The sequence below is a fragment of the Sorex fumeus genome, unplaced genomic scaffold (assembly GCF_029834395.1).
Source record: "Sorex fumeus unplaced genomic scaffold, SorFum_2.1 ptg000072l, whole genome shotgun sequence".
In the NCBI taxonomy this organism is placed as follows: Eukaryota; Metazoa; Chordata; class Mammalia; order Eulipotyphla; family Soricidae; genus Sorex; species Sorex fumeus.
In genome coordinates, this window is record NW_026606129.1 from 11,950,593 (window position 1) to 11,975,562 (window position 24,970).

General features: G+C 59.2%; 1 protein-coding gene across 1 annotated transcript in view; it reads left to right on the plus strand.

The window, feature by feature from the left end:
- Positions 1-9,517: 9,517 nt before the first annotated feature.
- NUP210 (nucleoporin 210) overlaps positions 9,518-24,970 on the plus strand; it is a 64,802-nt gene continuing 49,349 nt past the window's right edge. Inside the window, exons 1-3 of the mRNA XM_056129724.1 lie at positions 9,518-9,735; positions 21,959-22,095; positions 23,613-23,744. Of these exons, the coding sequence (XP_055985699.1) occupies positions 9,518-9,735; positions 21,959-22,095; positions 23,613-23,744 (487 nt within the window). The remainder of the gene's footprint in view (positions 9,736-21,958; positions 22,096-23,612; positions 23,745-24,970) is intronic.

Genomic DNA, 24,970 nt, shown 5'->3' on the forward strand with positions numbered 1-24,970 from the left:
CTGCTGGGCCTTCAGGCAGAAAGGGGGGAATTCTGTCCACCCCCATTCTGAGAAGCCTCAGTGTTCTCAGTCTGGATCAGACTATCTGGGAAGGTTTGATGGCATCACAAATGCCATTTGTTTTGTTTTGTTTGTTTGTTTTTGCTTTTTGGGTCACACCTGGCAATGCACAGGGGTTATTCCTGGCTCTGCACTCAGGAATTACTCCTGGCAGCACTCAAGGGACCATATGGGATGCTGGGAATCGAACTCACGTCGGCTGCGTGCAAGGCAAACACCCTACCCACTGTGCTATTGCTCCAGCCCCCTGTTTTGTTTTGTTTTGTTTTGTTTTGTGGCCACACCCAGTGATGCTCAGGTGTTACTCCTGCCTCTGCACTCAGGAATCACTCCTGGAGGAGTTTAGCGGACCATACGGGATGCCGGGGGTTGAACCTGGGTCAGCCGTATGCAAGGCAAGTGCCTTACCTGCTGTACTATCTCTCTGGCCCCAGTATCAGGTTCTTTTGGAGACTTACGCTGGGCCATTTCTCTGATGGCCAGATGGCGGGTATGGGTGGGGATGGGGACTTCTGGGTTTTCCAGGGTGAGGTCTATGTGTGGGAAGAATAGGCCTACCCTCATTCTGAGAGTACCCCAGAGTTTTCAGCCCATAGACTGGTCCTACCTGGAAAGATTCAGCTGCATGTCATTCTTTTTTCCCCCCAAATTTAATTTTTTTAAAGCACTGTGTGTAACAAAGTTACGTTCCATCACCACCATCAGTGTCAACTTCCCGTCACCTGTCTCCCCAGGTTCCCTCTCCTACCCCCGCCCCAGTTTGCCATCTGGACAGGCACCTTTCTAAGTTTGGTAAAGTTTGGGTCTCACTGGGCCAGAGTGATAGGACAGTGGGTAGGGCATATGCTTTGCACACGGCTGACCCCAGGTTCAATCCCCAGCATCCCATAGGGTCCCCCAAGCACTGCCAGGAGTAATTCCTGAGTGCTGGGTGTGACCCAAAAAGAAAAAAAAAAAGTTTGGGTCTCCTGATTTCAGTGTTGTTGACCTGTGGTCTGGATATTTGTTTTTTTGTTTGTTTGTTTTGTGTTTGGGGGGGGGGGGGTCACACCTGGCAATGCACAGGGGTTACTTCTGTCTCTGCACTCAGGAATCACTCCTAGCAGTGCTCAGGGGACCATATGGGATGCTGGGAATTGAACCTGGGTCAGCCACGTGCAAGGCAAACGCCCCACCTACTGTGCTATTGCTCCAGCCCCTGGTTTGGATATTTGGCTCTGTCGTTCCTCAGCACCACTGAGGCACCTGCGTCCCCCTGCCTCCTGCCCCCATTGCTTCTCATCCATCTTTTCTTCCCTTCTCCTTCACTCTTTTTCTGCTTGGCCTTTTATTTTTTATTTTTTTGAGATTAGCTGTGGAGCTGGGCCGTTTCTATTCTATGTCGGAGGGTGTCAGATGTGGCTGCGGGCTGCTGGACCCTCAGGCAGAAAGGAGGGTTGCCTGTCCACATGCCCAGAGCGCCCCAGGGTTCTCAGCCCGGACCAGCGTTTCCGAGAGGATTGGGTTGCATCCGGGTTTTGTGGAGATGTGACCCTGGGCCTTTTCTCTGCTGCCAAGATCTTTTCTTTTGCTTTTGACATTTATCTTTTTATTAGAAACTTGTTTTTGCGGCTTGCTGGTTTATACAAAGCTCAATTAGATAACATAAATTGGTTAGCCCCCGGCTGCGATCTGGTTGCGCTCAGTGTTTGTGACTGAAAATACAGGTTTCAGAGGGAAGTGTGTTAAGAGGGAGAAATACCTAGTCCAAACACTTGCCTTGCACCTGGTTGATCCAGGTTTGATCCCGGCATCACATATGGGCCCTGAGCACCACCAGGAGTGATCCCTGGGTGCAGAGTCAGGAGTAAACTCTGAGCACAGCCGGGTGCGGCGCCCTACCAACACCCCCAAAAAAGAAAGCTAAGAAATGATCCCCTGGAAGGGGGTGGAGGGGGCCGCCAGGCTGGGGGTGCCCGGGAGTGTAAGAGTTGGAGCAGAGGGCACGCAGGTCACACTGCAGGAAGATACATTATATAAGGTGCCCTGACACCGGGGGGCCTGAGACAGAGCCGGGGTTCCAGGAGCTCAGGGGGACAGGCTAGAAGGGATGGTACAGATGACTCAAGCCCTGGAGAGGAGCAGGTGGAGGTGGGGGGGAGCCAGGAGCAGGACTCCCCCCTTCCTAGTGGGCCTCAGACATGAGGCCTCCCTGGTGTGTCAAGCTTGGGTTGCTGGGGTTAGCGTGGACCACACATCTGTTGGATCTTCTAAAGGGGCCTCTCAGGTGAGGTTGCCAACAACTGTCCCTCAACGGGGCCTGGGAGGATGGAGGGGTTCCTGAAGTGCATGGAGGACATGTGGCTAACAAACACACACACATATATACACACAGACACATACACACATATACATACCTACACACATATGCACATACATCACTTCACTGTCCTCCCGTTGTTCATCGATTTGCTCAAGAGGGCCCAGTAATGTCTCCATCGTGAGACTTTGTTGTTACTGTGTCTGGCATATCGAATACGTCACGGGGAGCTTGCCAGGCTCTGCCGTGCGGGCGAGATCCTCTCGGTAGCTTGCCGGGCTCTCCGAGAGGGGCGGAGGAATTGAACTCGGGTTGGCCATGTTGGCTGTGTGCAAGGCAAACGCCCTACCGCTGTGCTATAGCTCCAGCCCATGTGAGTTATTGTTAAACTGATGCACATACATATATGTATATATACCACATATATACATACATACAAGCATTTACATCCACATCCATCCACACATCCACATATATACACACCGACACACCTACACACATATGCACATACACACATATACACATACATACATACATACATATACATATACATACACATATATACACAAGCCCACATATGCACACATACACATATGCACATACACACATATACGTACACATACATACACATCCATATACATACCCAGATCCTCCAAATTCCAGTAGGCGGGGGTCACACCCACCAACTGGTCCCCTGGCGCCGTGTAATCCCATCAGCGGCCAAGACTCAGAGACTATAAAAACCAGCTCCCGGAAGAGAAGAGTGCAGTCTTCTGCCCCCACGTCTGACTGTCCTTGCTCGCCGGGACCCCTTGGAGGAGAGCGGGTTCAGTTTTCCTCCCCGCCCCGACCAGGGCTCCGGCAGCCAAAGACCTCCAGGACCAGCCACCACCATGCTGAGACCACTCTCCGCACACATGAAGGTACTGGCAGAGGGACAAAGCCACGCGGGTTCCGGGGCCGAGACCTCCAAGCCTACTCGGATTTGGGCCGAGCATCCTCCACCCAGATCCTCCAAATTCCAGTAGGTGGGGGTCACACCCACCAACTGGCCCCCTGGCGCCGTATAATCCCATCAGCGGCCAAGACTCACAGACTATAAAAACCAGCTCCCAAAGCCGCGCGGCCGCATTTGCGGTCACACGACATCTTATTATAACATCTTATTATCTCATTCCTACTTTGGACACACTGGCAGGTTACCGAATGTAGCCTGACCACAGGGCAGAGTCTGGCAAACTCCCCTTGGCGTACCCAATATGCCAAATACCAGTAACACTGATGGGTCTCATTCTCCTAAAGAGCCTTGAATATAATCTCAGGGCTAGGATGAAGGAGACGTTACTGGGGCCTGCTTGAGGCAATCGACGAATAACATACACATCCACACATATACATACATACAGATACACACATAAACCACACACACACACACACACACACACACTCTGACCCTGGCAGGGAAGGGACAGGGCCAGCACACAGAGTGCTCCGTGTGAGCGTGCAGCTGCCCAGGGGAGCCTGCAAGCAGACAGCACGTCTGGGCCTCCAAGAAAAGCACTTCAGCCAATTGCAAATGTGCAAAGGCACGAGTGCTGGGCGGGACAAACAGTACAGGGACATGGGCCCTGCATCCTGCTGACCTCAGTTTGATTCCCAGCACCCACACAGTTCTCTGTGCACTGTCAGAAGTCACTGCTGGGGGCTGGAGTGATAGCACAGCAGGTAGGGCGTTTGCCTTGCACGCAGCCGACCCGGGTTTGATTCCCAGCATCCCAGAGGGTACCCTGAGCACCGCCAGGGGTGATTCCTGAGTGCAGAGCCAGGAGTAACCCCTGTGCATCGCCGGGTGTGACCCAAAAAGCAAAAAATTAAAAAATTGAAAAAAAAAGAAGTCACTGCTGAACTCAGAGCCAGGAATAACCCCTGAGCACTTCCAGGAGTACCCCCCCAGTCTCCCCCGCCCCCCCCCACACGCATGCAAAAGAAGTGATTGCTGTCGATTGCTATTCTACTGCCTCCACAGGCTGATGCTCTGGAAAGCATTTTGCAAAGGCACACGCCATCCCAGCATGCCCACTCCTGTTCTGAGCTTTCACTTTCCCAAACGCCATGGCTTCCAGCTCACAGATGATGCTTCGGGTCCCGGGGGTGCTCTGACTTCTACTGGGAGGGGATGCCTGGGGAGGAAGAGACTGGCAGCTCCCAGAGAACTAAAACATCTGTGAGCCTCAGCAACTGGAAATTAGAACTCTGCTTGAGAAATCATCGTCCCGTTCTGAGGGGCGGCACGCTGCCGCGGTTACGGTGGCCGTATGACAGCGCTCTTATCTTTCAGAGATACACACACTAAAATACAGATGAACTGATAGGATGTCTCAGGCTCTTCACAAATGACACTGAGCCTGGTGCCTGGGAGATAGCACAGGGGTAAGGCAGGCAGCCAATTCCCGCCCCAATTCTGGCACTGCATCTGATCTTTGAGCCCTACCAGGAATGAGGCCTACATGGCTGAATGTGGCTCAACCCCACCCCCCCCAAAACCAGACAATAAACCAAAATGATATTGGGCTGGGTGACTGTAGGGCAGGACGGACTGTGGACCTTGGTCATAGGCCTGGATATGTGTCACTAGGTGTTCAAGCTACTCTGTGGCAATGACAGTCAAATGTTTTTGTAATATTGGTGACCAAAAAGAGGCAGTTGGACACTGGAATGACATTGGGGGAACAATGAATTGAGTGTAAATCTGACAATCTTTCTTTTTTTTGCTTTTTGGGTCACACCCGGCGATACACAGGGGTTATTCCTGGCTCTGCACTCAGGGGTTACTCCTGGCGGTGCTCAGGGGACCATATGGGATGCTGGGAGTTGAACCCGGGTTGGCCGCGTGCAAGGCAAACGCCCTACCCGCTGTGCTATCTCTCCAGCCCCTAAACCTGACAATCTTTACATGCCCGAAGAGAAGTGTGCAAGCCAGCAGCCAGGCCTCATGGTCACTAGTGGGACAGCCAGGTGCCAAAGAGTCTGGTCCTACTACCATGGCGTCCCTTCGTTTCACAGTATTTACTTTACGGAATTTCTATTTTGGCAACTGATGTTGGTCTCTATTTACAGCCGTGGCCACACTTTCTTCTTAAGCAAATGTAAACACTCAAATTCAAAGACAAGGAGGAAATGTGGGGACCTGCCTGTGTGGTGCGCCCGCCCGTCTAGAAGGTTTCTTCAGGGCGGCAGGAAATGGTTTGAGATTGAGAAGCACTGACAGGAGTCGCCGGAAACGCTTCGTTAGCTCGTTTCATTTCTCAGGTGGACCATCTTTTTTTTACACAGGGAAGGGTCTCTGCCATCTGCGGGGGCTCTGCTTATTAAGGCCGCGTGTCCAGGCCACTGTCCATTGAATTTTAGATTAAGTTCTTGCCATTCAGGGAGGGGATCCCATGGCAGGAAGGGGAAATACACCCCGCAGGGAATGGGGGGCCACGTGGACGCCCCACTGTGGGGCCCCAGCAGAAGAACCGTTATCTCTTAGCAGCTTCAGGCTCCTGAAGTAGGGAGAGAAAAGAGGGAGGAACAGGTTTAAGGATAACGTAAAGAGGAACACTCACTGTCCTCCTGTTGTTCATCGATTTGCTCGAGCGGGCCCAGTAACGTCTCCATTGTGAGACTTCTTGTTACTGTGTTTGGCATATTGAACACTCTGGGTAGCTTGCCAGGCTCTCCGAGAGGGGCGAAGGAATCGAACCTGGCTCGGTCAGGCTGGCCGCGCGCAAGGCAAATATGCCCTACCGCTGTGCTATCACTCCAGCCCATAAAGAGGAACGTTGCAAACAAGAAAATTGTTTTATCCACTGTTTGTTTTTTTGGGGGGGAGGTGAGGGCACATCCAGTGATACTCAGGGCTTACAGCTGAAAGTGCTCGGGGACCATATGGGATGATGGAGATCGAACTCTGATCTGCTGCATGCAAGGCAAACACCTTCCCCACTGAACTATTGCTTCGGCCCCACTGTTTGTTTTTCACTGCTTGTTTCCAGTGGGGGAATTTGCCTCCATTAAGCGTGTGGGTGGTTGCAAGGCTGCCTTTCCCTCAGCCAAAACGAGGGCCTGAGGAGGTGGTGCTGGGGATACTTGGGCCCCAAGTGGATCCTTGGGGGCTCCAGGGATGACCCCATGATGCCCAGGGGACTGTGCGGTGCCGGGAACTGAAAACGGTTGCCACAGGCATGTAACTGCTGGCTCTCTCTGGCCTCTCTGAGGCGACTTGTCAGGCCTGTTAGTAAGTTTTTTTAATTGCGTAATTAAACCTTTTTGGAGAGATAATTATGGTTCGCATGTTTTGGCAAATAGACATGAGATGAAACAGAGGGTCCCATGCAACTTTCCCATTTCCCCCCCAGCGGCCACATCTGGCAAAATCCTGGCACAGTATGGCACCCCGGAAATGGATGCGAGCACATGGAGAGTCCTGACGCAACCCAGCGAGGTGGGACCGTTCACTGGTCCTTTGAGAGCCGCTGATCCTCCACCATCCTGGCACGGTGCTGCTGGTGGCAATCACTCCTCTGCCCTTTCTGTAGCACTGTCCTCCCGTTGTTCATCCATTTGCTCGAGCGGGCACCAGTAACATCTCGATTGTGAGACTTGTTGTTACTGTGTTTGGCATATCATATACGTCATGGGTAGCTTGCTAGGCTTTGCCGTGCGGGTGAGATACTCTCGGTAGCTTGCCGGGCTCTCCAAGAGGGTCAGAGGAATCGAACTCCGATTGGTTGTGTGCGAGGCAAACGCCCTACCCACTGTGCTATTGCTCCAGCCCTTTCTGTAATCCTTGTTTTTTTTTTTTTTTATTTGGGGCTATAGATGGTGGTGCTCAGGGTTCACTCCTAGCTCTGCGCTCAGGAGTCACTCCTGGCGGTGCTGCTGGGGCCATATGGAGTCTTGGGGATCAAACCCGGGTTGGCTGTGTGTAAGGCAAATGCCCTCCCCACTGTACTATTGCTCCAGCCCATCATTTGTATAAATCTACTTTCTCAAGAATGTTGTGAGTGAAATTAAACATGCACGTGCGCGCGCGCACACACACACACACACACACACACACACACACACCTGAATTAATATCATTTATAATAAAGTTTCACCTAAAAATCTTGTTACTAAATAGGAGACTAACACCCAAGAATAGCCAAGATAAGTACCAGGAGTTTCGCTCCATGGCTTGGAGGCCAGCCGCACATGCTAGAGGAAAAGGCAGCTCAGATAGAGAAGGGAGCACCAAATAAAGGGTGTTGGGAGGATCCTCCCAGGATGTGAGATGCATGCTGAAAGTAGACTATTGACCGAACATGATTGCCAGTCAATGCCTCTTTTGCAAACCACAGCACTCAAAAGGAGAGAGAGAACAAAAAAGAATGCCCTGCCACAGAGGCGGAGAGAATGGGGGGGATGGAAGTGGGAAGGATACTGGGATCCGTGGTGGTGGAGAATGAACACTGGTGGAGGGATGGGTACTCAATCATTGTATAACTGAAACCCAAGCACAAAAATTTGTAAGTCCACAACTGTACCTCATGGTGTTTCACTAATAAAAATTAAAAAAAAAAAATCTTGTTACTGCGCTCAGAGCACAGAACCTGTGCCTTGCTCTCACTAGGCCCTGGCTTGCTCCCAGCTGTGAGAAACCACCACCAAAAGCCCAGCAGTTCCCAATTTCTCAGTAATCCAAAAATCTGGAAAGATGAGGCCCCGGGGACGCATGATCCTAATAGACTTGAGGGTTCCTGGCATTTATTTACCTGCCTGGCAAGGCCCAAGTGGGTGGAAGTGGAGCAAGATGGATTATACCTCCATTTCTGGGCTCCTATATTAATGTGCTTGAAATGCATACCGTTTCTCTGGGTGAATAATCATGGAGAAATGGGGAAGGGTCTCTGGAGGTGAGGGGCTCACCACCACTGAAAGCTAGCAGGCCCACAGTAAGTAAAGTGCGAAGGGACAGGCTCACCTATCCCCTGCTCCATACGCCCCTCTGCTTCCAGACAGAACACCCCAGAACATACCTGACCCAGCACCCCCCGCCAACTCCCGGGAAATCCCCACCCTTGGGCTCCACCAGCTCCAGCTCTGGTCGTTAGAGGTCTCCCCAATCGCAGGCATTTCCTGGTGGGGGGGGGGGGCTTCAGGCTGTGAGACTGACCCCTCCCCAAAGCCCCCATCGCGTTCCCAAGGTCCTAAGGGTTAGTCTGGGGTGGGCGTCGCGGGCCCGCGTCTGCATCCCGAGGGCACCACTCCCCCCATCCCCCACCCCCACTCCCACCCCGGGCGCGCAGCCAGCAGCCGCGGGGTTCCAGCTCTGCACCCGGGCGCCTCTTCCGGAGGTGGGCGCCCTCTCCCCGGGGCCTCGGCGGTCCCCCCGCCCCTGCCCCGCCCCCAGGACCGTTTGGAGGCGCGGGCGCCCGCTCACGCTCGCAGTTCCCACAGAGAGCGCGCGAGTGCCCGGCCGGGGAGCCGCGGTCCCCGCGGGCAGGTGCGCCCGGGGTGGGGCGGGGCGCGGCGCGGCCAGGGCGCCCTAATCCTGCCCCTTGGGGCCACTTCCCCCCTTGGCTCCCGGAAGACGCCGGCCGCTGCCCCTCTCGGCCGAGGGGCCTTGGGGGGCCACGCCACCTGTTCCCTCCTGGAAAGGCTCCCCCTCCCTCTGCCCCCCAAGACGCTGCGGAGCGGCAGGAAGCGCCCAGAACCCTCCGTGCGCCATCGTCCGTTCCCGGGCCGGGCTCGGGGAGGAGGGGGAGGAGGCGCCCAGGGGTGCCCGCGCCCCCCGTTTCCCGGGCGCCTGTTCCCCCCCGCACCCCGGCCGGTCGCCCCGCCTCCCCGCTCCCGCCCGGGAGCGAGAAGCGCCCGCGCGCCCTGCAAGGCGGGCTCGGGCCGTGACGCCCGCCAAGCGCGCGGGGAGCGGGGCGCGCACCCCGACCCGCCTGGCCGAGCGCCCGCTCGGGGCCCAGGAAGCGCCGCCCCGCCCCGCCCCGCCCGCCGCGCTCGCCCCGCCCCGCCCCGCCCGCCGCGCGCCACCTGCCGCCGGGAGCGCGCGCGCGGGCACGGGCGGCGGGGGCGCGCGCGGGACCGGGCGCGCCGGGTCGCCGGAGGTGACGCGGCGCGAGGATGACGGCGCTGGGCTGGCGGCGGCGGCGACGGCGGCGGCGGCGGTGGCCGCGGCTGCCGCTGCCGCTGCTGCTGCTGCTGGTGGCGCTGCCCGCGCTGCCCGCGCCGGGGCCCGTGGCCGCGGCGGCCAAGCTCAACATCCCCAAGGTGCTGCTGCCCTTCACGCGGGCCACGCGCGTGAACTTCACCCTGGAGGCCTCGGACGGCTGCTACCGCTGGTGAGGCGCGCGCGGGGGGCGCGGGGGGGCGCGGGGGGCGCGGCGCCGCGGGACCCGCCGCTCCCGGGCGCCGGCCACGTGGGCCGCTTCCCCGGGGCCCGGCCCGGCTCGGCGCCGCGCGCGCCCCGCCCGCCGCCCCCACCCCCGCGTGGCCGCGTTTTCCCCGCCGACCCGCAGGGCCGGCGCCCCGGGAGGGTCGAGGGGCGGGGTGGGCAGCGCCCCGTCGCCCACCGCGCAGGGGCGCGGCCTCGGTGGCAGGTGCCCGGGAGCCCGGGAGCGCGCGCGCGCGGGGACGCGTTCGGGAGGCGAGAGAGGAGTAAGCCGGGGCCGGGGCCGGTGGTCCACCCCCACCCACCGGACAGACCCCGCGCCAGGCGCCCTGGCGTGGTTTGCTTTCTTCCTGCACCCGGCGATGATGCCCAGGGATCACTCTGGGCCGGCCGGGAGGACCCGATGGGACGCAGGGATCGAAACCCGGTGGGCTGTTGTGTGCAGGGCAAGGGCCCTCCCGGCTGTGCCGTCGCTCCAGCCCCGGGGAGGGGTTTTCCCCCAGCTGCGGGAGGGTCACCGCCCGGGTTGTCATTTCCCTCCACTGCAGACAGGTGTGGTCCTTGGGTGTGAAGAAGTTCAAGGGGGCCAGTGGGCCCGACTGGATGGCTCACAGAATCCACTTTTGACGTGGTGGAGACGTCAGTCCGGGGTGTGCCCCATCCTCTCACCTCCCAGCTCTGGTCCTGAGGTCTGGCACCCCCCACCCCTGCAGGTGCTTTCTTTGCTCCTCCCTTCCTGTCTCCCGGGGTTGGAGTTGAGACCTCACTCCCTGGGATTCCCCCAGCTGTGTGCATGCCCCACCGAGTGCCAGAGCACTGAAGCCCAGCAGGGTTCCCTGCACGACTGCTCCCCATTGATTTTTCACCAGCGCTGCCTCCAACCCATTCTTCAGTGTGGGGTCTTCAGCCTTCTGTGCCCAGAGGGCCACTGTTCCGGCTCTTGATTCAGAAGTTGATCTTGAGTTTGACGTGTTCTAGGGCCCTTTGCGGGCTGGAACTCTGCTGCGGGTGCCTGCACATTTTTTCTCTTCTTTCTTTCCCTTTTGTTGTTGTTGTTGTTGTTTGTTTGTTTGGGGGCCACACCCAGCGGTGCGCAGGGCTCTGCGCTCAGGGATCACTCCTGGCTGCACTTGGGGGACCGTGTGGGATGCTGAGGCTTGAACCCGGGTTGGCCACATGCCCTGCACATTTTCCGGCTCTTGGCATTATGGGTGAGAAAGAGGAAGTTTGCTCTTGAAAACAGCGAGGCCCCCTTTGGCTGTATTCGTCCGCTGCTACCTTTAAGGCCCTGTTCCCCTTCTCACATACTCTTTTGCTCCCATCCCTCTTCCTAAATGACATTTTTCCTTTCTGAGAGAAGCTGATTCTCTGTTTGAGAACTTCGGTGGAAGGGTAAGAAGCTTTTCCTCAGCGCAGCCAAGCAGAGGGGCCGAGCGCCTTGGGGGGCCTGGCTGGGCATTGGGTTCGTGGTTCCTGCTGCCAGCAGGTGAGGGTCTTCTCGAGGGTCTTCTCAGGGATATTCTGTTGTGATCCCCCAACTTTCTGTGAACTCTCCTATCAGAGCATGGAGAAGGTTTGCTCTGTTTCCAGCAGCTGTTTCTACTCTGGCCCTCTCTGGCTTTGTTTTGGGGTCACAATGGAGATGCTCAGGGCTTCCTCCTGGCTCTGCACTCTGGAATTCCTCCTGGTGGGCTCAGGGGACTATAGCGGGTGCTGGGGATTGAACCTGGGCCGGCTGCATGCAAGGCAAATAAATGCCCAACCCACTCACTGTCCTCCAGCCCCAGAATTTGCTTTTTTTTTTTTTTGCCGTTAGCAGGGGTTACTCCTGGTTCTGCACTCAGGAACTACTCCTGGCGTTGCTTGGGGGACCATGTGGGATGCCGGGGATTGAACCCAGGTTGACTGTGTGCAAGGCAAATTCCCTCCCTGCTGTGCTATCACCCCACCCCCCACCACCAAACTTACCTGAATTTTCCACTGGAAGAGTGTGTCAGTGCCTCTCTCTGTGTCCGTGTGTGCATGTGTGGGTGTGTCTGTCGCTTCGTGTCTGTGTGCACACAGGACGTTCGTGTGTTTCTTCATGCAAGGCCAGCGCCCTCCCCGCTGCGCACTTTCTCCAGCCCCCAGCCCTCTAATGGCTTTAAGTTTAAAGACTTGCTGGAGACTTAGAGGGGGCGTGTGGACAAGCCACAAATCTGGAATCAGCCCAGCCTGATGTCCACAATCTCTCCGTGCCAGGAGTTCATTGTGAAGTTTTTAAGACAGAAAACAGAAAAGCAAAATTCTCCTGAACCTCAGGGCCTTTTTTTTTTTTTAATCCTTTGAAGTTGTGGCCAAGTTCCAAACTGATTAAGAATTGTGTCATTCCTTCCTGAGCGGGTGACTTTACATGGACTTTTCCTGTTTTTTGTTTTTGTTTTTTTTAAATCCCATGCCCCAGCAGTGCTGGGGGACTGAGGGCCGGTGCCAGGCACTGGTTAGAGTAGCAGATGGCATGTGATCAGGCCCTGTGGTGTGTGGGGTACTAGGGCCACACCAGCAGTATGTGAGAGGCCCTGGGAATCGAACTCGGGGCCTCAAGCAAGACAAGCAAGCTCTCTGACCCCTCTGGCTACTACCTCTCTAGCTGCTTTTCCTGCTGCTGGGTTCAGATGATATATTGAGTCAGGGATGTGCTTCCATGGTAGAATGTGTGCTTTGCACCCAGGATCCCAGGCATCGCCAATAAAAAATACTTGTTATTGTTATGGGAGTCACCGTCTCTGGTGCTGGAGGAGGGCGGTGGGGTGCTGGGGGTCAGCCCAAGGTCTCACCCAGCTAAGACCTGGGCTTTACCACTGAGCCGCACGCATCCGTATTCCCTGTCCCTTGATTTGGGAGGGGCTGCCTCCCAAGTGATGCTTACAGTGCCCAGGGTCACTTCCTGGCAGTGATCCGCCGGTGGCCCGTGAGTGCTCACACCCTCAGATGTGGGGCTGCTGTGCTGGAGGCCCACCGGGTCAGGCCCAGTGGTGCTGAGGCCCTGGGGCTGCCCCCAGGGATGCTGCTGTGGCCATTGGAGGCCATAGATGGACACGTTGATTTTATAACAGCAATGGACCGTCCTAGGCTAGCGGACCCCTAAATGCAGAGGAGTGTGAAGGGCCTTGGGAGGGGAGGGCTGGGCACGGCCCTGGGGAGGCCGGGCTGGCAGGGGTCTGAGGCCCCCTTCCGGCTAACCATCCTGGTCGGACTGACCCTCTCCAGGGAGGGACTCTGTCACTGACTGGTTGTTGACAGTACCCTGGGGGCAGGGGAGGGTGCTTGCTTTGCCTGTGTCCGGCCTGGGTTTGATCGCTGGATTCCCTTATGGTCCTCCCCAGTCCCTCCAGCCCAGCCAGGTGTGATCCCTGAAGGCAGAGCCAGGTGTAAAGCCAGGCATAGTCCCAAAACTAAAATAGATGAAAAGAAAATGGGGTTTCTTTGGCCCCTTGGAAGGCCTTCTTTCATGTGCAGATGACACTGTGCTGAGAATGAGGAGGGGAGGAAAGAGAACCCCCCATCCTGAGGCCTCCCTGGGGCCCCCCTTGTTCTCTCCCCAGCCCTCCCCTGCCTGCTCCGAGCCTGGAGTCAGGGCTACTCACCTCTCTCAGCACACGTGCTTGTCCGAGCTTGTCCACGCTTGTCTGCACTGGCTTGCGTGATTTTAGCGCTGAGAGCCTTGGCATCTCCCTGGGGCCTGGTGCCAGGGGTCACCGAGTACCAGGGGTCACCGGGTGCCAGGGGTCACCAGGTGCCAGGGGCTGCCAGCTCCCCAGTGGGCTACCCTGCCTGGAGAAGGGTTTGTGGGTGGTTTCCTCAGAGCCTGGCATGGGCCCTTGCGTCTGGGGGTCTGTGGAGCAGGGTTCTGGTGGGAAGCGGGTCTAGGGCTCTCAGACAGTCTCTTGTGGCCGCGGGGTTGTCTTCCCGGCAGGGGAAGCGAAATTGTCTGCCTTACCGGGGTGGTGTAGGCCCTGTGGGCGGGTGTGGGGGGAGGTGTGACCTGCCTGGTGGTGTGTGTGGGGGGTGGGCGTCCCCAGGCCTGTCCCCCGTGTCCCGGGCATGTTACACCCCACAGCTGCCCGCTACCCTTGTCGCTCCTGGACCGGGGACACTGGCAGCCCTCATTTCCCCCCGGGGGTGCTCACAGGAGTCAGGATCACAGGGAAGGGCAGCCCACTTTTTGGGAGGCAGTGTCTTCCTTGAGGGGTTCGCCTGGCGCCAATGCAGGCCTCCCTCCAGGGACCTGGGGGCTGTCCCAGGAGGTGGGAGAGAGGCCCGAGCCGCCTGCAGGGGCTGTGTGCAGGGGAGGGGTGCAGGGGACAGGGATCACGGATCACGTCTGACCCCCTCCCCACCACATCTGGTCCCCCCTGCACTGCCAGGAGTGAGCCCTGAGCACTGTCGGGTGTGGCCCCAATGCCGGGCGGGGGGGGGGGGGGGGAGAGGAGGGAAACAGTTCCTGGGGGGGAGGAGCCTCGGACTGGCAGGGCGCCCACAGGGGAGCGGGCAGGGCGGGGCTTAGGGAGCTCGGTGGCCTGTGGTCAGGGGACAGGAAGGCCGCGCTGGGTCAGGAGTGGGCAGGATGTGCCAGCTGCCGGTTCTCGGGCTTTGCTTTCGCCTGGGTGGGCCCCGCGGCTGTCCCCGCCTTGTCCCACAGGAGTGGAGGCCAGGCTGATCCGGTGCTGGTGCTGTTCCTCCCCGCACCCTTGGCGGACCCCTGCTCTGTCCCCGCTCCTCCCCTCCCCTGGGCAGCTGGATCCTGGTGGGTTGAGGGGGGCTGCTGTCCCTCACCCCTGCACCATTCTCACTTCCCTTTGTTGCTCTTGCTCTCTGACCTCCTCCCCCCACCCCTCCTGCGGTCTGTCCTGGAGCTCAGACACGGCCCCCTGCAGGACCCACCCCTCCACTGCTTCAGGCCAGAGCTCGGCTCAGCACCTAACCTGTTGCTTTTCTTCGCTTTTTTATTTTATTTATTTATTTTTTTTTTTTCGATTTGGGGGCCACACCTAGCAATGCTCAGGCAGGTCTGAGTCCTGGCTCTGCACTCAGGAGTCTCTCCTGGCGGTGCTGGGGGACCTTGGCTGGGAGGGCTAAGGCTCGAACCCGGGTCGGCCGCGTGCAAGGCGATACTCTCCCCTAGAGCACCCCTTTCTGCTCTTTCCAAAGAAGGGTCTGAATGCACCTCCCAGTGGGCCACCTTCAGGGCTCTTCCCGTCACCCCTCTGTCACCATGGCTGAGGGTCGCTTTCCCGGCAGGCGGTTCCCACACCCCGCACACTCCACCTCGACCCCGTCCTTGGGGTGCCTGATGCAGGCTGTCTGGGGGGGCACACCAGGGGTCCCTCACAACAGCTGCCTGGGGCCAGCACCTGCCTCATCCTGGTGTAGCGGACGCTCTTTGCTCCTTGGCCAGCCCCAGGCCTGAGCACGTGGCCGTCGCCATCCATGCCCAACGCTTTCTCATCACCCGCACCATGACCCCATACCACACTCACTCCCCCTTGACCCCCCTGCCCCCGCCCATTTTCCTTGACACTTTTCCTGCCCCGTCCAGAGAGTGTGGGCTTGGGAGCTGCCGGCCACAGTGTCCCCAGAAAACGAGCCACCTGGCATTGCCACCCGCTTGTCTTACGTTCCCTCTGCAGCAGCTGACGGCGACTCTAGTTCAGCCAGTGGTAGGAGCTGCTTAAAGCGACATAGCAGGGCACAGGGTGGCCTGGACGGCTCTGGACTCGGGGCCCCTAGGGGAGGGCCGGGCCTAGGGGAGCCCGGACGCACACCCGGGGCCTGGGAACGAGGGTGGGGAACGAACGAGGGGCTTCTCTGCTCTCCATTTGCACGGAACCACTGCCACGCCCTCCCTGTGGGACTGAGTGCCCACCCCACACTGGGGGACCAGAGACCAGCCGCCCCCTGCCGCGTCGGAACAAAGCCATGTCACAATGCCTCTTGCGTCCCCTTGCCCAGGCAGGCCCATGGGAAGAGCCAGTGGTCAGTGGCTGCCCCGGCCCCTCGGGGAGGGTTGGAGGCCTTTGGGACTCTCCCCGTAGGAGCAGCCCTGAGAGGGCAGGGAGACCTGTTCTGATCTATGCTTTCCTCTTGGGGCTAGGCAGTGAGTGGACCCAGGTCTGATGCACTTGGAACCGTGCAGAGCTAGAGTTTGAAGTGGGTTGACTCCCTGCCAGGCAGGAACCGTGTTCTCGTGGGCCTTCACCTGGGGCCTCTATCCTGGCCATTGGGAGGCGTGGGAGAGATTCCTGCAGCGACCGAGCGGATTGGGGCCAAGGGGTCAGTGGCTCCTCTGACTGTGCCAGGAAATGCAACCCTGAGTGGTGGACACAAGGCCGCTGCCCACAGGCCTCGCCTGGCTGCTCTGGGGTGGTGCTGGATGACCCTGTGGGGTCCCCAGGGGGTATCCAGCAGTAGATTCAGGCCTGCAGCACTGAGGCAAGCCCAGGGCCTCACAGGTCTGAGTCTGGGCCCCGCTCAGCCAGGGGACACAGCACCGATGGGCCCGGCCCTGCCACCTGCCTCACCATCCCCATGTTCAGGGGTCCCTGGGCTGGGAGTGAAGAGGTGGAACCCCCTGAAATACTGGATGCTGACTGAGAGTGGCAGAGGGAGGCTGGGTCACCTCCGAGAGTGACTTCCTCGTGTGTGTCAGCACTGCCCACTGGTCAGTGTGTGTGTGTGTGTGTGTGTGTGCCTGTCTGTGTGTGTATGTGTGTCTGTGCGTGTCTGTGTGTGTGTTTCTGTGTCCCTGTGTCTGTGTGTGTGTGCGCGTGTGTGTGTGTCTCTGTATGTGTTTGTGTGTGTCTGTGTGTCTCTGTGTCTGTTCGTGTCTATGTGTATTTGTGTATGTCTGGGTCCAAAGCTGCTTGTCTGTGTCTATGTGTCTGGGCTGACCCGGGCTCCTTGTTGGGGAGACGAGTGCCTTTGTGGGGGGGGGGGGTCAGGCTGGGATGTGAGCAAGAGGGAAGGAAGCCACGTGGCTTTCTGGCCACACTGGCCCCAGTCCCCCCCCCCCCCCCAGCATTTGGTGGGCACCTCTCCCCTCTGCTGCCCCACAGGCTTGTCCATCGCGGAGAGACTGGGGCACTTGGTCGTGCTTCACAGAGGCCTGACCGGGGACCCAGGGGGTCCAGGGCCATGCCAGATAATGCCGGGGTGGGACACACAGTGCTGGGATCACCCAGGGGTGGCCTGGGCCTCACCATGTGTGCCATTCATGTCTCCTGCCAGCTCGCATTTCCAAAACCAAATTCCACTGACCACAAGCTGCAAAACCCTCATTCCGAACCCCCCGAGTGCCTTCTACGGGTCGAGGGTCTGGTGGGAGGACGTGGGGGGCCAGCCCATAGGCAGCTGTCCTCGCCTGCTCATGCCACCACTCAGCCACACGTGGTGGCACTCAGACCCTCGGGGTAGACCTGCTACCCCCCTCCCCGCAGCCCTTGGACACCCCCGTGGGCGTCCCGGCCTCTGAACTCACCTCCCCCAGGCAGGCTCCCGGCTTAATCAGAGTGAGTCAGGCCCCGAGACTGCGAGTGGGCGATAGGGGCCCCAGAGGGCAGGCGCCCCAGGTCTGGGAGCCGGGGGCCCTTTTCTGGGGGAGGCCCACACCCAGCAGGGCTCGGGGCTTACTTACTTACCTCTGGGCTCACTCCTGGCAGTGCTCGAGGGACCCTATGGCCACGCTCCAGGCAAGCGTCTGATCCCTGTCCTGGCTCAATCCCAAGGGCCCCGGAATCAAGGCTAAAAGCGAGTGGGATGCTGATGATTAAATGTGGGTGCCACTCCCCAGGGCCTCACTGTGGCGGGTGTTTGGGGGCGGGGCGAACGTTGAAGTGAATTGGGGGGAAGAAACGAAGCTTAAAGCCGACACCCCTCTCAGCACCCACGGCCCCCATCTCTGGCTGAGCGGGTGTCCAGTGTCCCCCTTTCCTGCCTGCTGCCCCGTTCTCCTGCGAGCACGCTCTCTGCCCCAGGATGTGGGGCCCAAGGACACACGGATACTTTTCACGGTGCAGCCCAGCCGGGCCGAATGTGCCAGAAGGGGTCAGGTGACTGGGAAGCAGGCCGGGCGTAAGCTAATACCTCCCCGGCCTCCCGCGGCCCCTGCGGAAGGCCTGTCCAGCCTTGGCGCTGGGGAACGGGCAGGACGTGTTCAGGGCCTGGCTGCCCGGCCCTCAGCCCCTGCTGGGCCATCTCCAGGCTGGGCCCAGCTGCCAGCCCCCCACCCAGCTGCCCTAGGGGCATGGGGTCACTTCCGGTAGATCCCCTGCAGGCTGGGCCAGACTGTGGGGTGGTGGGCAGATGGGACCACCCTGGTAACCGGGAGCTCCGGCCTCGCTGGGCCTGTCTCCAGGCTGGTTTATTGACCCCACCCTACCCAGGAGCATAGGCTTATCTTGAGAGGTGATAGGCACCTGCCAATGCCAGGCCTCCCGCCTGGGGCTGGATTTAGCTCTGGCCGTGCCACTCTGAGGGAGGACGGTGTTGGCTGCCCAGCTTGCTCTGCAGGCCCGTCCTCAGCCCCTCACCTGACCCGCCTCGGAGTGCCAGAAATGCCTGTCAGAGTAACGATGTTTGGGGCATGTTGGATTTAGTGACGTGTACCCTGAAAATTAATTTCATCTGGGGGCAGGGAGGTGGCTCAGAGGGCCAGAGCAGGCCCTGGCATGCTCAAGACCCCCAATCCGATATCCAACCCTTTCCATGGCTCCCCTCCCTGTCCCACCCTGCACTGCTGATCCTGAGCCTGTGGTGTCCCTGGGCCCAGGCCCTGAGCCCTGAGGTCAACAGCAGGCGGGCCAGGATGTAGGGGAGGCTGAGCACTGCCTAAGAGACCACCCCCGAATTAAATCCTCGGTGCTCCCAAATGCTTCTTCCCCTTCCCTCTTTTTTTGAGTAAATTTTTTTAAATGATTTATTTATTTTTTCTTTTTGGGTCCCAGCTGGCAATGCACAGGGGTTACTCCTGGCTCTGAACTCAGGAGTTACTCCTGGCGGTGCTCAGGGATCATATGGAATGCTGGGAATCGAACCCGGGCTGGCCGCGTGCAAGGCAAACGCCCTACCCACTGTGCTATCTCTCCAGCCCCGATACTTTTAATTTTTATCTTATTATTATTATTATTATTATTATTTGCTTTTTGGGTCACACCCGGCAATGTTCAGGGGTTACTCCTGGCTTTGCACTCAGGAATCACTCCTGGCGGTGCTCAGGGTACCCTCTGGGATGCTGGGAATCGAACCCAGGTCGGCTGTGCGCAAGGCAACCGCCATACCCGCTGTGCTATCGCTCCAGCCCCTTCCGTCTTTTTTTTTTTTGTAGCCGTTGCCATGGTGCCCGGGGTTGCCTCTCTGGCTGTGGGCAGGTGCCCGGCCCCAGCGCGAAGGGACTTGCTTGCTTCAGTCTTGGCGCCTGAGCCTCTCCTGGGGGTTGTGCTCGCCAGGGGGCGCTGTGGTGCCGGGATCACCCCTGTATGTGGGCAGTACTGGGGGTGCAGCTCACAGCTTCAGGCTTGAACAGTGTCTTTAGCCACTATCCGGCCCCCAAACCAAACGTCTAGGTCCCAGCTGACGGTGCTGGGGGATCCTTTCCAGCCCAGTGCTTGGAGGCGGGTGTGCAGTGGCGCCCGGGCTGCACCCAGACCTGTGAGACGGGCCCAGTGGGTGGCTCCGTCTTCCTTTGGCCCCCAAGCAGTGTTTGGCGGGGCTTAAAGATCAGGGCTAGTAGAACGTAGTCACGGTAGGGCTGGGAAGGCACTGGAGGACACTTGGCCCAGTCCCTAAGACTGGACAGCACCAGAATCGCGACTTCATCAGGGATGGGCTCAGGGCTCAGCTTGTGAAGGTGATGGAGATCTGGTGACAGGAGCTTCCCGCTCTGGGACGTCTGTCCGAAAGTCTGTTCGTGTCTCCTGTAGCTCTCATTGTGCCATAGGATATTTCCCACAGCCGTCCTGGGCTGCTTCTTGATCCAGCTCTTCTTGGTTGGTTGGTCTCTCTCTCTCTTTTTTTTTTTTTTTTTGCTTTTTGGGTCACACCTGGCGATGCACAGGGGTTACTCCTGGCTCTGCACTCAGGAATTATCCCTGGCGGTGTTCAGGGGACCATATGGGATGCTGGGAATCGAACTCGGGTTGATCGCGTGCAAGGCAAAAGCCCTACCCGCTGTGCTATCGCTCCAGTCCCGGTTGGTTGGTTTCTGGGCCACACCTGGCGGTGCTGAGAGCTCACCCCTGGCTCTGTGCTCAGGGGTCACTCCTGGCAGGGCTCGGGGAGCCGTATGGGGTGCCGGGGATTGAACCGGGGGCAGCCACATGCAAGGCAAGCATTTTCCCACTGTACTTCGCCCCGGCCCCTCTTGATCTAGTTCTTGCAGTGGGGGCCTGAGGAGCTGCATCACTGCTGACTCGGGAGGAAGGCGCCAGAAAGTGTCGGACATTTGGGGATGGTGGGAACTGATTTCTGGCCTCTCTCAGGATTGACTCACCGGGGCCCTGCTGGGGGTGGTGGGGGGATGAGAGAGGGGAGGGGGGCCTAGTCTTGGGGAGACTGTGATTTGGAGAGGCCCCGCGGAGCCCGCGCTCTGGCCCCCAGACCCCCCGAGCGTTGTCTCGCCGCACTGTTCCTCAGAAGGAGACGGTGAGGGCTCTGTCTCATTCATTTACTTTTTACTTTAATGTGGGGTTTGTTTGGGGTGCTTAGGTGGTGAGCAGGCGCTACTCCTGGCTCTGAGCTCAGGCTCAGTTCTGGAGGTGCTCAGATGCCCTTTGGGGTGCTGGGGGTTGAATTGGGTCGGCTGTGTGCAAGGCGGGTGCCCAGCCCTGGGCTTTCTGTGTCTGTGGCCCCGTACGCTTCCCTGGTGATTGGCATTGGCTGAGAGGGGGATCCTGACTGCCCCTGCTGTGCCCGTGTGTGGTCAGGGTGGGATTCGGGGAGCCCCTGCCACGACCATGTGTGGTCTTTCCATTCTTCGCAGGTTTGTGTTTTAGAGGAGGGTTTGGCTCACACACAGACCGGGCTGAAGTGAGGTTCCCTTGGCACGTTCACGCCCGGCCTTGGCAGTGATGCTTGGCACCAGGCCAGCCACTTGGTCAGGTCCCTTTTGTCACCGGCCAGTTTCTGCAGGTTCATGTGCACGCCCAGAGCTCCTGGGGGTTGGTGACTCCCCAGGGGGCAAGTGCAGTGAATTGCCACAAGATAACTGCGTTGAGGCTCCGACCCCCATGCCCTGGCTGGATAAACTATCCAGGAGCAAAGTGTGCCCTGTGCCATGCCAACAGCTGGACCTGACTCCTACCCACCTCTGACCTCACACCTCCCTTCCCTGACCTCACACCCCCTTCCCTGACCTTACACCCACCAGCCCCTGACCTCACACCTGCCTGTCCCTGACCTCACACCTCATCCCTGACCTCATACCCCATCCCTGACCTCACACCCACCCTCAGACTGCCTCTTCCTGAGCCCCAGCCCCAGCTGTCCTTGTGCTTTGGGGGCACGTTCCCAGTTGGGGCGTTGCTCCAGCCCCTGTCTGCAGGTAGCGGGTTCAGGTTCAGCAGAGCCTTTACCTTTACCTCCTGCCAGACCCCCAGCCGGGATACCACTTTGGTGAGTGAGAAGTAGGGTGCCGGCCCCGGGGACCCCCTGCTCACCGTGTTCCTCCATCCCCGTCCAGGCTTGTGTTTGCTCCGTAAGACCACCGTCAGGGCTGGAGCCGCCTCACCTGGCTCTGGGGTCGTGTCAAGCGCTGTGTGGTTTTCGGGCGTCGGGTCTGCTGGTATCTCCAGACGCGGTGCCCTGATTTTGTGGCACCTTCTGGCCATGAATGTGGACATCTGGCACTGGGCTGAGCTCAGCGCGGAGTCTGCAGTGCAGGGGAGAAATTATCTCCGGGGCCTGAGCACTGGGGGCACTTTAAGGGCCTGGTGGCTGCTGGTGTGGGGTCCCCTGCTACCGTGGGGACCCTGAGCAAGGCCCCGTTTCTCCGCTGGGCTTGGAGCTGGAGGCGCCAGCTGCGCTCAGGTCTGTTGAGTACGGGACAGTGCCCCCTCCCCAAAGGGGACCCCGCCTTTACCTTGTAGTTCTCACTGTGCCATTCGGGAAGCCCCAAACTAAAGTCTTGTCCTCTCGCCCAGGTCCTCCACGCGGCCAGAGGTGGCCAGCATCGAGCCGCTGGGCGTGGACACCAAGCAGTGCTCCCAGAGGGCCGTGGTGCACGCCCGCCCCGCGCAGCCCGCCCGACTCACCAGCATCATCCTCGCCGAGGACGTCAGTAAGTGCCCGCACCTCCACCCACGCCCACACCCACACCCAGGGCCTTCCCAGCCTCTGGCCCTCTGTCCCTCCGGGTGGGCACCAGCCTTTGTCCTGGGCTGTCCCACGTCGCCCATCAGCCTCGGCAGGCTCCACTTCTTTTTTTGCTTTTTGTGTCACACCCGGTGGTGCTCATGGGCTACTCCTGGCTCTGCACTCAGGAATTACGCCTGGCGGTGCTCGGGGGACCATACGGGATGCCGGGGATCGAACCCGGGTCGGCTGCATGTAAGGCAAGCGCCCTCCCTGCTGTGCTATCGCTCTGGCCCCAGTCTCCTCTTCAGAGCGGGCATGTAGTGTCTACGTCCCAGGCTCTGTCCGCGCCACGGGCCGCTAAGTGCTCAGAGAAAATGAAGCCACACTCTTTGCCTGTTTGGTCAGGCTGCGTTCGAATACTCCTCCCCAGGAGGGGCGAGGTTTCCTTAGTTAGCACCTGGCACCAAGGCGTTTTTTGGGTGCTGGCCGGTTACTTACAAAACCGTTTCCACCAGAGAAGACAATGGGGCTCTGGGCAGTGCCTCTATCCCGGACAGCGCCCCAGGGGTGAGAGAGGGCGTAAAGGTCAAGGCGCTTCCCGCCGTGAGGCTCAGCAGTGACCCTGGCACCCCATAGGGTCCCTTCAGCGCTGCCAGGTGCGGCCCTGGAGCCCAGGTGCAGCCCCCAAACCCAAAATAATAGATGAGGGGCCAGACTGTTAGCACAGTGGGTAGGGCGCTTGCCTTGCATGAGGTTCGATCCCTGACATCTCATATGCTCCCCTGCACACCTCCAGGACTGAGCCCTGAGTACAGAGCCAGGAGGAACCCCGGAGCACCATCAGGAGTCGCCCAAAAACAAAATCACAAATAACTGTCACTGTCCTCCCATTGTTCATCGATTTGCTCGAGTGGGCCCAGTAACGTCTCCATCGTGAGACTTGTTACTGTGTTTGGAGTATCGAATACGTCACGAGTAGCTTGCCAGGCTTTGCCGTGCGGGCGAGATACTCTTGGTAGCTTGCTGGGCTCTCCAAGAAGGTCAGAAGAATCGAACCCGGCTGGGCCAGGCCAGCTGCGCACAAGGCAAACGCCCTACCGCTGTGCTAGAACAGATGAATAAAACGAAACGCATCCCAGCAGCCCTTAGTCATACCTGTGGCCTTTCGAGGCTCTGAGAAGCAGGTTTCTGAGTGCAGTGGGGGGCTGGTGTGTTGCCCGCTGGGTGTTAACTCTGCATACTCGCCCCAGCCCGCCCCCGGTGGCCACTGTCCTGCGGTGGCCCTTGTCCCTTAGCCTGGTGGCACGCGGACCCCAGCTGGCTTTTCCCAAGGAGGGATCTGCCCGCTCTCACACTGGTGCCGTGTTGCTAGCACCCAAGGCAGGACAGCGCGGCCGTGCCCAGTTCTCTGGCCCTGCCTGCGTCGGCGTGTTGGGGTGCCCAGCCTTTGCGGGGTGCGGGTGGAGGGAGTGAGCCCGCTGAGCCTCGCCTGCTCTGCAGCCACGGGCCAGGTCCTGCGCTGTGACGCCATCGTGGACCTCATCCACGGCATCCAGATCGTCTCCACCACCCGCGAGCTCTACCTGGAGGACTCGCCACTGGAGCTGAAGATCCAGGCACTGGACTCGGAGGGTGAGTGCCCGGGGCCCCTCCAGAAAGCTGCCGGACGGGCCTGCAGGGGGTCCCCCATCCTCTCAGGAGAACCCCAGGCCATCGTGGGGAGGGGCCGGGGTGTCCTATTGAGCGCTGCCCAGTCCCGAGGCCTGCAGCTGACTGGGACCCTGCCTGGGGTCGGGTGGTGCTGGCTCTGCCTTGTCAAATGTAGCCTTAGAGGCAGAACTGGGGTCACTGCATTCTTCTGGACTCTGCTTCTGACACTAGACTTTGAGTTCGGTGGGTATCTGGCAAACGCTTATTTGTCTGAATTGCTTTATGTTTTCCCGGCACAAACCGAGACTGGATTCTTGGGTTTTCCTGGCTGGCTTTAGACTAGGCTATGAAGTGCCACTTCACAGAGGGCCGCGTCACACAGTCCCACTTCACACGGGGTCACTTCACACGGGGTCACTTCACACGGGGTCACTTCACACGGGGTCACTTCACATGTGGTCACTTCCCACAGGGCCACTTCATAGAGGGTCACTTCACAGAATCACTTTACACAGGGCCACTTCACACAGGGCCACTCACTTCACACAGAGTCACTTCACAGAGGGTCACCTCCCGTGGTCCAGTTCACACAGGCCACTGCACTAGCCTTGCTGGCACCTGCGTGCCCCACGTTGTGGGTTTTTTTCCACCTTCTTACTGAAAGGACCAAACGTGTGACAGACAGGTCACCACGGTCAGAAAGCCTTCGAGGCCCAAGCAGTCAGGATCCTCTCTTGGCTGAAGGTCGCTTGTCGACCGACCTACTCTGTGGTTGGGTCCTGCCCTCACCGCAGTGGGGCAGCACTGGGGGACCACGCCTGCCCTGAGCCTGGGTTGCGGCCTGTTTCCTGGGTCCCAGTGGCTACTCCCTGGGGCCTGCCTGGCTGCCTCATGCCCTGTTCGGTCCCTTCCACCACGGCCGGTGCTGGGTCACCTCTCCCCAGAGACTGCCCTGGGTCTTCTCTTGCACCTTGGAGAAGAAAACGTCTCTGGGCTCGTGTTTCCCAGAGATGGGGCTTGCCTTCCCTCCCTTTGCTCAGCTGCCATGTCCACGGGGCGAGTGGCCTCCCTGACAGATGCCGGACAGGAATGGCCTGTGCGATCTCTGGGCTGGGGGTTTGGGAAGGGAAACCAGGCCCCTGTGGCCGCCACTGCCCAAGAGAGGCCCTCCTGGCCCCTTCCCTCGGCCCCGGGAGTGAGCTCGGTGC